The sequence below is a fragment of the Silurus meridionalis genome, chromosome 24 (genome assembly GCF_014805685.1).
Source record: "Silurus meridionalis isolate SWU-2019-XX chromosome 24, ASM1480568v1, whole genome shotgun sequence".
Taxonomy (NCBI): Eukaryota; Metazoa; Chordata; class Actinopteri; order Siluriformes; family Siluridae; genus Silurus; species Silurus meridionalis.
In genome coordinates, this window is record NC_060907.1 from 897,697 (window position 1) to 910,196 (window position 12,500).

Here is a 12,500-nt window from a genome sequence, read left to right on the forward strand (position 1 = left end):
TTCACTGTCTCCCTTACTGTCCACCTCACCATCATGTTCACCTCACCATACAATTTAACATTCACCTCACTGTCCACTTTAACATTCACTTCACCATCTACCTCAATGTTCACCTCACCATCCACCTCACCATCTACCTCAATGTTTATTTCACCATCTACCTCACCATCCACCTCACCATCTACCTCACCATCCACCTCACCATCTACCTCACCATCCACCTCACCATCTACCTCAATGTTCACCTCACCATCCACCTCACCATCTACCTCAATGTTTATCTTACCATCTACCTCACCATCCACCTCACCATCTACCTCAATGTTCACCTCACCATCCACCTCACCATCTACCTCAATGTTCACCTCACCATCCACCTCACCATCTACCTCAATGTTTATCTCACCATCCACCTCACCATCTACCTCAATGTTCACCTCACCATTCACCTCACCATCTACCTCAATGTTTATCTCACCATCTACCTCACCATCCACCTCACCATCTACCTCAATGTTCACCTCAATGTTCTTAAAATAGCAAAGTTTCTTGTAAATGTATCTACTACTTCTAATGTAAAATGAATTCAGTGGAGGCTAAACCAGTATTAACGTGTTCTGTGTGTGTGTGTGTGTGTGTGTGTGTGTGTGTGTGTGTGTGTGTGTGTGTGTGTGTTACCCCCAGGGTGCTCGTGGAGCACGAGGTGCCAGAGGAGCAACTGGAAAATCAGGAGAAAAAGTAAATATGATTTTAATGACTTGATTAAAACAGAAATGGCTGCAGCTCCAGTCACTGACTGGATCTCTGTTTTTCTCCCAATTTGACTATTCACTCATCAATCATCTAAAATATTTAAATTATATTTAACTTTATACATTAGAAATTAAATTCATCTGCATGTTGACCTTCATGATGACCTTCCTATATCTGTAACCTTGGGTTGTAACTCTGCTCCTATGTGGTGTATTATTTTACATATTTCTGTTACATTTGCCTTGAAGGGTTCAGCAGGACATGATGGATCTGGAGGACCATTAGGAGATAGAGTGTGTACACACACACACACACACACACACACACACACCACCACTACACAAACTACACAGCATTTACTACATACATCTGTTTCTCTTTTATTGTTTTCACTGATTGATTTCTGAATCCTTTCAGGGACCTCAAGGGCCACAGGGCCGTGTAGGAGAAATCGGACCAAAGGGACCGAATGTAAGTGTACATTCTCTATCTGTCTAGCATTTCTACTCCGAGTACACTGCATCTGAAGGGATTTGGAGAATAGTTTGGATACATCCACAGGATATCTCTCTATGTCTTCCTTGTACCATGTGAGGTGATGGGTTGAGGAGTGATAGAGGCGGTGGGATGAGTGCCTGAAAGTGGGTGGGTGCTGGTTCACTGTAGGAGAGAATACTCTCTGTGGTAAATGTTATAAATGTTAAGTGTGGTGGAGGTTGATAGGCGTTCCTGAGTTTCCTCAATAGAGTCAATCTCTGCTGTTTTCTTTTCTAGTTCCACTTGTTTTCATAAATGTGGAGGGCAGAATGTGATGTGATCTTTTTAGTGATGTTGAGGATGAGGTCTGGATATTTGGCATTGTTTTGCCACATTCAATAACTTTAGAAATGAATAAGAGAACTGGTTAACAGTTGCTGGTGTCTGAGGGGTTTTAAAGCATTGAAGAAGGGGATGGGATCCAGTGGTCAGGTGGTGGGACTGTTGGACAAGATGATCTTCAGGACTCTTCTTGAGGGAAGAATGATTGCTGTAGCAGAATGTAAGAATGTGTCAGTCAGTCAGTCTGTCTGTCTAAAAAGACACTGATAATTAAGACTTCAGTGTCAATATTTTTAGTTCATGTCGAAATTCACACAAAGTGTTTATATGAATCTCAGGATTTCTGTGTATGATCATGCAGGGTCCTGCAGGTAAAGACGGGTTACCAGGTCACCCAGGCCAGCGTGGAGAACCGGTGAGCTCACGTTAACATCAGACAGATTACCCAAGTTGTGTGGAACTGGTTGGTTGTATTTAGGACGATTTGCTTATTTCCTGTCTTCAGGGTTTTCAGGGAAAGACGGGACCCCCAGGACCTGGAGGTGTGGTGGGACCTCAGGTAAACTCACGTGTCCCAAACAACATGTCTTGCATACTATATAGGCCACGTAAACACTATAATACATTTTTTTTGTATTGTTGGTTTCAGGGAAACACCGGAGAAACCGGACCAGTGGGAGAAAGAGGACACCCAGGATCCGCAGGCCCACCCGGAGAGCAAGGCTTACCTGGTGTCGCTGGCAAAGAAGGATCAAAGGTCAGATCAACATTATTGTAGTCAGTTTAAACAGGATAATGTTTCACATGCAGGTAATTGATTGTTTAAGGCAGGTATTACATTTGCAGAATAAAACATTATTATATCAAGATTTCTTGGAATTATATAGTTTCCCTAATCTATGTCCCTTTGTCCCATGCTGTGTGTTGTTTAGGGAGATCCTGGTGGCACAGGAGCTGCAGGGAAGAGCGGCCCACCGGGGCTGAAGGGTTTCCGTGGTAGCCGTGGACCAGCCGGTTCTATGGTGATTGTTATTATGACAATAATTGATATAATATCAATTAGAATATGGGTGGGTTACAAAATGATTAACAATATATGTTCTATGCAATGGAGGTTTTTGATTGTTTGTTGCTTGGGTGATTTAGGGGCCGACGGGACTGAAGGGAGGAGCAGGACCTGTCGGACCACCCGGACTTGTGGTATGTACATTATTATGTTATTGTTCTATCTGATGTTTTATGAGTAAAATAGGGAGGATCTACTAAACTGTATTCATCTGTGCTTCTACTTGTCTGTCTGTCTGTAGGGTGCTACAGGTGAGAGAGGTCCTCCTGGTTTGGCAGGTGCGATTGGTCAGCCTGGACGAACTGGAGAAGTTGGTGCTTCAGGACCAATGGGAGAGAAAGGCGAGCCAGTGAGCCCCACCTCTTTCTATTAACCATCTTAATTAAATCAATTCAGTAGTCATAACAAGAATGGCTACACTGGCAATAATACAGTTTTGTATTAAATGGCTCAGTACAGGTAGTCCCCAAGTTACAATGGTTTGACACATGATTTTTCGATCTTACAATGAATATTTGCGATAGGACACAACCGTGAAAAGTTAAAAAGTTTTGTGTGGAACTCAAATGTATCGGCGTATATGTGATACGATACGTTGGGATGCTCCCACCTTGTGAGGGATCTGAGGGATTACATCTCCCACTTTGTGGAAGCCTTACTTTCACCAGTGGTAGACAGAGTTCAGTGGTCTTGGTGTTAGGGCGCAAATTGTTTTCTGTGTTTTTGGTGTTTCAAAGCCCAATTTTAGCTCTAGTCTCTTTCTTTTTTTAACGGCGTTGCCAGACACGAAACAGAGCACAATGATTCATTTGCTTTGTACCACTTATTTAGTCCAGTTTCGCACTCCACTCGCCAACCGGCGCTCATCCACACGCTCACTGCCACATACTGTAAATATCACTGGTGGGCTGTTTTTGGTACCTGGGCCTTCAGTGGGGATGTACTCGACTTTATCCACCTCTTAATACCACCACTATCACATCACAATTATAGAAACCATTAATACTGTACAGAAATGCAATATAACAACGTGAGACAAGCTAGCTAGCTTCAGGGTTGGTGACCTCCTCACGATGTCTAGCTTTTCTTCTAAATGTATTTTTAAGTGTCTAAAACCAAATCAATTTATCTTCCATAAAAAAGTCTAACTCTGATGTATTAACGTGTGCAGAGCTACACACGTGTTTTACCAGTTGAACTCGGCTGTAATAGTTTCCCTCTGACCAACCAATCAGAGGACGGAAAAATGCTGACACTATTCTTGGCCAGCGAGCTGCCCTGTGAGGAGAATCTGAAATCTGATTGGTTAAAGAAACAGAGCTATTTCTTGAGGAGACTATGGTAAAACATGCCAGCAGTACTGACTTTGAAGGCTCTGGGTAAATTAGATTGACATGGCAGCACATAGAGGCTGAAATGTGATTTGTTCTGATCTGACAAAAAATCCACGTACTGTTAGAAGTTAGCAAAGAGAAACACTACAGAATAAAGAAAATAAACTGTTGGGATTAAATTAATACAATTTTATGGAACAAATATTAGAATTTAGGTTGTAAATGTAGGTCAGTGCTTCTGGTAGTGTTTAGACCAGCAGAGAAGTGTTTACTGGCTCTGACCGCCCACCACTGTTAAATGTATACTGTATAGTTTATACATTATGGTAGTTTAAATTGCTCTGTTTTGCTAAATTATATAATTTGAACATTATTAACACATTACAGTACACTAACCCCATACTGATCACTATTCTTTAAGACTTCCAGGTAGGCTAGGCCATGTCTTAACTTACCATATTTTCAAGTTACAATGGTGTCAATGTAACTCATCTCCATCAAAACGCTGGGACTGCGTTTGCACGTGTAAGTATAGCGATAGTGTTAGCATGCACAGTACATACTGTAGTGATATGTCATTGGTCATGCTGAGTGTGAGGTTAGTTTGCTAATTATAAGAATAAGTCCTAATACTTCCTGTATGATTTGGGTGTAAATGGAAACACTTGCTTTCATTAAGTCTCTGTTTCGAATCACCATTACAACAATTGAGTGTTAAATCTGTTTAGAACAGAAGTAATGTCCATCCAAAAACTCTGTACATCACATCAACATCTCTCTGTGTGTGTGTAGGGAGAAAAGGGTCCGTTTGGCCATGTGGGCCAGGATGGAGAGCAGGGGCTTGTGGGCTTGCCAGGAGCTCCTGGTCCTCCAGGACCCCCAGGAGAGGATGGAGATAAGGTAACAGATGTGTGATCTGTGTATGTTAAAGAAAGTGTTTGCCTATTTCTGATTTCCTATTGTTTATATATTAATCCATGTGTATTTATATTTTTTCAGTTTTATTGCTTTAAACATGTGATTGTGTGTGATAGGGGGAAGTTGGAGGTCCAGGACAGAAAGGAAGTAAAGGTGATAAAGGAGAACATGTAAGTATTTAGCTTCATTTCCCTGATGCATGTTGGGGCCCTAAAACTGGCCATGCTCTCTGGGGGAAGGGGCCTATTCTCTCTCTCCAGTCTATCAGAGTGGCACAGAAGATGGTGTTCTCCTCCAAGTGGGATGCATTGGTCTGTTATGAAGCAATTTGAAAAGATAAAGATGTTAGTATCATGGGGTTGTTAGCACATATTTTCCCTACCCGGCTGGTTGGCAGTTGTCACATGACAGTTTTTGAGTGAGGAAACTAGAGGAAATGGGGAAATATAATCATAAATAATTAAAAGTTTTAGTAATACTGGTCGTCTCAACAATATACCATGATTTGACAACACAGTGCTTGTTTGCTTGTTTCAGGGACCTCCAGGTCCAGTGGGAACTCAGGGCCCTGAGGGACAGCCGGGAACCCCGGTGAGAAAATGCAGTAAATTCAGTAATAATGCATTTGTAATCATTTAAAACTTAAATGTTTTGCTACACTGAATAAGACATAGTGTTCATGCATGTAATGAAATCCATTTTAATATAAATGACTCCAACACTGTCTCTTTGCCCTCCAGGGGGTGGATGGGGAGCCTGGACCCCCAGGGCAACAAGGTATGTACGGGCAGAAAGGAGACGAAGGAGCACGAGGCTTTAAGGGAGCTACTGGACCAGTGGGACTTCAGGTACACAGTCTACATAAGCAGCATGATAAGAAAGCCATCAATCAGAAATTACTGTACTTCTCAGCCAATCAGAACACATTGCACCTCTTTCAGCAAATCAGAACACATCGCACTGTTTTCAGCAAATCAGAACACATCGCACCATTCTCAGCAAATCAGAACACATCGCACCGCTCTCAGCCAAACAGAACACATTGCACTGCTTTCAGCCTATCAGATCATATTGCACCTCTCTCAGCCAATCAGAACACATCATACCACTCCCAGCCAATCATAACACATTGCATCTCTCTCAGCCAATCAGAACACATCATGCCGCTCTCAGCCAATTACAACACATTGCACTGCTCTCAGCCACTCAGAACACATAGCACCGCTTTCAGCCAATCAGAACAACTCGCACCTCTCTCATTTAAATGCATGATGCATTTGTTTGTAATTTAGGGGATGCCTGGACCTCCAGGAGAGAAGGGAGAGAGTGGACACACTGGACTCATGGTGAGATCACTTCCTGTTCCTGTATCTCTTTCCACTAATTCAGTTATATCACTAAACTACCCACATTTCATTTTAGTGTCAATACAATTTGTGTTTATTTTAGAAAGTCTTATTGAAGTTTAAAAACGGAAATGACTTCTAAACTCTGTCTGGTTTAAGGGTCCTCCAGGTCAGATGGGCTCTCGGGGGCCCCTGGGGCTACCTGGTGGACAGGTGTGTACACACACACACACACACACACACACACACACACACACACACACACACACACTATGTATGTGTGTTTTAAAAAAGCACACATAAGCCAAATCAATAACTGTGTGTGTGCTAAACAGGGTCCTCCTGGCAGACCTGGAGTTCAAGGCCAACCAGGAGCCGTGGGAGAGAAGGTGAGATAGAATCAGAGACAGACACAGAGAATGATGTTGATGATGATGATGATGATGATGATGATGATAATGATGATGATGATGATGTCATCCTTAAGGGAGAGGACGGTGAATCAGGTGATCCTGGATCTGTAGGATTGTCTGGAAGCACTGTGAGTAAAGTTTTAGTGTTCAGGAACTTGTTGAGGAACCTAATAGTTCAGACTCTATTATGGATATCAACATTGTTTGCCTTGGTTGCATGTTCATCACTATAGCTATAAAAACTCAAACCTGCTGTGGTTCCATTATAGAGGGATTGGGTTCTTAAGTTTGTCTGGTGGACACATGGTTCCATCTGTGTGTGCAGGGAGAGAAAGGTGATCAGGGGGAGAAAGGAGACACTGGATCTCCTGGAGCTGCAGGACCTCCAGGTGCTCGTGGACCAGCAGGGGAGGATGGAGCCAAGGGCAGCTTAGTGAGTATCTATAAGTGTCACGCGCGCGTGTGTGTGAGATCGTGTGATCTTTGGTGGGTGATATCATATATTCTCTTATATATTCTCTTATCATATATTCTCTTTTAGGGTCCTATCGGTCTTCCAGGAGACCCAGGAGCTCCTGGAGAGGCCGGTCCTGATGTAAGTGATTTTTTTGAGAGAAAGGACATTATATTCAGTTGACTTTATTGATGACATCGTCTTGTTGTCTTTTCAGGGTATCGATGGAATTGCTGGATCTAAAGGAGACAATGGAGATTCTGGAAAAGCTGTGCGTAATTATTTGCTGGGTTTGTGTTAGTTTATTTATAATGTACTAATAACATTTTTATGTTTTTATTCACTATATCCGAATCAAAATTCTTAGGGACCCCCGGGAGCTTCTGGAGAGCCTGGTCCTCCTGGACGTCCAGGGAGGAGGGTGAGTTGTGAGGGACTTTTACATGTATTTCACCATCTGTACTTGTAACAGGGTCACCCTTATTCCTGTAAGACATGTTCATTTGTTTGTTTGTATGTAACATGACATTGTAATCTATGTCTTTTTGTCCGTCTCTCTGTAGGGTCATTTAGGGCAACCAGGGAAAGTGGGGAAGCCTGGTCTGAAAGGAGACAAGGTAAACAAAGAATGTTCAAAACACTTGTTATTCTTACAGGAGGGGTGGCCAGTCTTTTCCACAAAGGGCCATTGTGGGTGCAGGTTTTCATTTAAACTAAGCCACAGCAGATTCCATCTGTTTAGATCTTGATTTTTAATGGACTATCAGGTGTGGCCCTTGTTTGGTTGGAATGAAAACCTGCACCCACCCAAAAGATTAGTCACGATGATTTACAGGTAATTGCAGTGAACTGACTCAGAGCTTCATTGCTAATGTTGATAGTCATGTTAATTGAGCTCTATTTAAGTACCTAGACATTCACAACAAAACAAGACACAAGGGAGGTATTGAGCTCATAATCCTTGAGTTTGATGGTACCTCTGGGTTATGTAGAGACTCTCGCTTTTTCTTTCTGTGAATGAATATGTACTATAAGCCTAACAGTTTTTGCCATATTGCCTGATAACTTTTACATACATTGTGCCACAACTTTCTGCAGTGACAGGAAGAACCCAGACACTGGACACTGAAACTGGGGAGTTACTTGTGATTTATTTGGGGGATTAAATAGAAGCAAAAGAGAAAGAAGTGTTCAGTGTGTGGAAAAGGGGTAGTAGAGACTGGATGGGGGCAGGAGAAAGAGAGGTTTTGGCTGCAATACCCGAGCTGGCTTTGTTGCAGTCGCTGTTGGCACAAAAAGGGGTCTGTTCCAAACATAGGTCAAGTTCCGACAAGGGGTAAGGGGGTTCCTGCCACAGGGCCGAGACGTCTCCCACCTCGCAAGGGGTTGTGAGGGTCTGGTGGGAATCCTCTCCGCTCCTGCCATCTTTGCATTCCTGCCGACTCGAAGACACTGATGACCTGTCTCTCTTATCAGATGCCTTCAGCCATGTCTTGCCTCGCTGCCCCACTCTCTTGCCAGGTTCTCTATGCTCCCCAGGACAGCTTTGCCGACACGGTGCTTTCCATGCCGCCACTACCAGCAGTTGTGTTTGGAGCACTTGCACTTTGTGCGTTCCTAATGGGCCTGTCACCACTTCCAATGTGGTCCTGAGGATGTTTGTTAGTTCTTCTGGTTTTGCAAGTTTCTCAAAGTCTTTGTTTTTTTTATCCTTGTTGATTGGCTCTTATACTGGTAGCAATTCTTAAACAGGGTTAAGAACATCAGGGTTCTGTGACTATTTAAATGTTTTTGTTTCAGGGTGCTCCAGGTTATGAAGGAGCCCTGGGGAAGACCGGTCCAGTCGGAGCTCAGGGAAACCCTGGGAAAACAGGACCTCAGGGACTTCGAGGGATCCCAGGACCACCGGTAAGTCACTTGTCTCTAAAAACATTGACATAAGCAAATGGTGCTTGTTGACATTCTGTAAATGTCTATTTTCAGGGAGAGCAGGGTGTAAATGGACCACTAGGTCAAACAGGACCTCCTGGACCGATGGTAGGTCTGTGGATGGTGCTCACATTTAACTCTCTTTGACTTTTGAACAGCGTTAAGTCAGGATGTTTATCTTTTGTTATTTTCAGGGTCCTGCTGGTCTGCCAGGACTAAAAGGGGATCCTGGAAGGAAAGGAGAAAAGGTATGACAAGCTCATTAGGAATGTTATTTAACCACAAATACTGATAGAAAATGTTGTGTTTAATGGATATCTGTATTGCAGGGTCATGGAGGTCTCATTGGTCTGATTGGTCCTCCTGGTGAAATAGGAGAGAAAGGAGACCGTGGACTTCCTGGTAACCAGGGGATACTGGGACCTAAAGGAGATGAGGTCAGCACAACCACAATCAATTTATAGTCGAAGTTACTGTGTGAAATATGTTTTTTCTCTCATACACACACTCTCCTTTCAGGGTGCAGTTGGTCCTTTTGGCCCCAACGGACCACCTGGTCTTCCTGGACTGTCTGTAAGTCACACAAACTCTCCAACACAATGTAAAGTGTCTGTTTTGTGTTTAACTTTTCTGTGTACCTGTCCTACAGGGGTCTATAGGACAAAAAGGGTCTAAAGGCAATCAGGTGACCGACAGATACACAATTACATATTTATGCACGCAAATATAATACACACAAAGTCCAATGAAACGTGTTTTTTCAGGGCCCCACTGGACAACGAGGAGATCCTGGACCCATTGGTTCTCCTGGTCCTCCAGTGAGTTAAACACACCACATGAACACACCTTTTCAGGTAGAGTCCTTTTGCATGTTTGGGTAACATTATATATGTTAAAGATGGTTTCATTTAGAAGGTCTGTGTCAAATACATCTGACCAGGAGAAGATTGCAGGGCAAATCAATGTGTGGGGTAAAGACCTTCTACATGTGTCTGTTTGTAGGGTCTTCCTGCAGGAGATTATGATCATTATGCCAGAGGCAGGAAGCGACGACATGACTTTCAGATGGAGGAAGAGAATGGAGGAGTGATCGATGGACAGAAGGAAGAGGAGGAGCATAAGGATGGGATGCAGAGTGATGGAACGGGTGAAGAGGAAAAGGATATGGAGGATGTTTTTGGGTCTCTGGTCACCATGAGGACGGAGGTGGAGGGTCTGCGCATTCCAAAGGGAACCTACCACAGTCCAGCTCGAACCTGCAAGGAGCTCTGGATGTGCCACACTGACTTACCTGATGGTGTGTGTGTGTGTGTGTGTGTGTTTTAAAATGGCAGATGATGCGATTAATCAGTGTTAAAAAAAGCATAGTCTGATATTTCAATCATCCACTTGTATTCACAATAATCCATCTGACCACAGCCAGCCTGCTAGCAAACAGCTCTTGCTATGTAATATCAGGTGCACGAGAGAGTTTGCATGAACGTGTCATTTATCATATTAGCTAGCTAACAGATTAGTAACCCCCTTATTAAGTGCCTTGGTTTCCATTATTTTCAGGGGTGTACTGGATCGACCCAAATCAGGGCTGCCACAGAGATGCCTTCAAAGTGTTCTGTAATTTCACAGCAGAGGGAGAGACATGTCTGCAACCCCACAGCAAGCACCAGGCGGTGAGATGTTCGGAGATAAGTTTACCATCTGCTATCATCAATACTGTTATACTGATTCCATAAGATCTGTTGGTAATTATTCACAGGTAAAGCTCTCTGCATGGAACAAGGAGAAACCTGGAACCTGGTACAGCAAGTTCAGAAAAGGATCACAGGTTTGTGTGTGTGTGTGTGTGTGTGTGTGTGTGTGTGTGTGTGTGTGTGTGTGTGTGTGTGTGTGTATGTGTGTGTGTGTGTGTGTGTGTGTGTGTGTGTGTGAAATTGTGTGTAGGATCAAGTACTACCAAGCACTTGCTCACTTCTTGTCTACCCCGGTGCAGTTCCAGTACGTGGATGAGGATGGAAACACGGTGCACGTGGTACAAATGGGGTTTCTGAAGCTGTTGAGTGCGACTGCACATCAGACCTTCACCTACCAGTGTCAGAACTCTGCTGCTTGGCTCGAACGTTCCACACTCTCCTACAAACAAGCTCTACGCTTTAGAGCCAGCAACGGAGACGAGCTCACACATCAACACACACACTACATCCACGCTAACTATGACGGCTGCCAGGTCAGATCACACACACACACACACACACACACACACACACACACACACACACACACAGATTTACATTATTTCAAACCCAATTCCAAAAAGGTTGGGTCACTGTGTAAAATGTAAATCAAAATAGAATGTAATGATTTGAAAATCTCATAAACCCATATTTTATTCTCAATAAAACATAAAAATACATATTGAATGTGTAAACTGAGGAAATGTACCGGTTTGAGGGAAAAAATCAGGTCTGTTTGAATTTGATGCTGCAACACGTCAAAAAAATTGGGACGAGGTAACAAAAGTCTTGAGAAAGTAAATGTTATTAAAATTAAACAGTTTGAGAAACATTTAGTAACTAATGAGGTTGGTTGACAGCAGGTCAGTGAGATGACTGGAGTATAAACAGTGTATCTTAGAGAGGCTTCAGAAGTAAAGACGGGCGGAGCTTCACCAATCTGTGAAAGACTGTGGATCGAATAATGTTCCTCAACATCAAATTGGGGAGAGAGAGAGAGAGAGAGAGAGAGAGAGAGAGAGGAGGGAGGGAGGAGGGAGGAGGGAGAGGAGAGAGAGAGGGAGGGAGAGGAGAGAGAGAGAGAGAGAGAGAGGGAGAGGGGGAGAGAGAGAGAAGAGGGTGACAGGAAGAGAAGGATATGGATTATTAAGTCTCCTTATTGGTGTATGAAAGTTAATGTCACTGTGCAGTTTGGACTCTGGTGAGGTTTATAAGAGAAACATCTGCACATTTGAGGTACCAACAAATAGCCTGCACCTTTTGATCTAAGTAACCATTTACATTATCCTCTCTGGGCCAAAAATCATTTAAAATGTACTGAGGCAAAGTGTAAAACTGTTCTGTGGTCAGACGATTTAAAATGTTTCTTTCTTTTTGGTAACCATTGACACCCTGTTCTCCGGACTAAAGAGGAGAGGGACCATCTAGCTTGTAATCAGCTCTCAGTTTAAAAGCATTCATGCCTGTGGAAAAACTCAATCAATGGTGAACGCTATATACATGTTTTAGAGCAACAAATACAACATACTGCATCTATTACAACATCATGACCTAGGGTGCTGAACTGATCTGCAGAACTCTGACCTGATGAAACACCCAGAACTTTTGAGCAGCTACAATCCTGTATCAGACACATATGGGACAACATTCTTCCCCAAACCTCAGCAACTGCTCTTCTCAGTTCCCAGTGTATACAGACAGAAGACGTGATGCTACACAGTGGGAAACACGGCCCTGT

General features: G+C 43.2%; 1 protein-coding gene across 1 annotated transcript in view; it reads left to right on the plus strand.

Annotated features, from left to right (window-relative positions):
* The window catches only part of col5a3b (collagen, type V, alpha 3b), a 40,985-nt gene that overhangs the window by 27,425 nt on the left and 1,060 nt on the right, over positions 1 to 12,500 (plus strand). Inside the window, 33 exon segments of the mRNA XM_046838298.1 lie at positions 685 to 738; positions 1,002 to 1,046; positions 1,171 to 1,224; positions 1,934 to 1,987; positions 2,078 to 2,131; positions 2,222 to 2,329; positions 2,505 to 2,594; positions 2,719 to 2,772; positions 2,880 to 2,987; positions 4,765 to 4,872; positions 5,007 to 5,060; positions 5,428 to 5,481; positions 5,631 to 5,738; positions 6,183 to 6,236; positions 6,396 to 6,449; positions 6,572 to 6,625; positions 6,724 to 6,777; positions 6,975 to 7,082; positions 7,191 to 7,244; positions 7,321 to 7,374; positions 7,471 to 7,524; positions 7,667 to 7,720; positions 8,904 to 9,011; positions 9,087 to 9,140; positions 9,227 to 9,280; positions 9,362 to 9,469; positions 9,552 to 9,605; positions 9,682 to 9,717; positions 9,797 to 9,850; positions 10,035 to 10,329; positions 10,590 to 10,702; positions 10,789 to 10,857; positions 11,023 to 11,256. Coding sequence (XP_046694254.1) covers positions 685 to 738; positions 1,002 to 1,046; positions 1,171 to 1,224; positions 1,934 to 1,987; positions 2,078 to 2,131; positions 2,222 to 2,329; positions 2,505 to 2,594; positions 2,719 to 2,772; positions 2,880 to 2,987; positions 4,765 to 4,872; positions 5,007 to 5,060; positions 5,428 to 5,481; positions 5,631 to 5,738; positions 6,183 to 6,236; positions 6,396 to 6,449; positions 6,572 to 6,625; positions 6,724 to 6,777; positions 6,975 to 7,082; positions 7,191 to 7,244; positions 7,321 to 7,374; positions 7,471 to 7,524; positions 7,667 to 7,720; positions 8,904 to 9,011; positions 9,087 to 9,140; positions 9,227 to 9,280; positions 9,362 to 9,469; positions 9,552 to 9,605; positions 9,682 to 9,717; positions 9,797 to 9,850; positions 10,035 to 10,329; positions 10,590 to 10,702; positions 10,789 to 10,857; positions 11,023 to 11,256 — 2,664 coding nt within the window.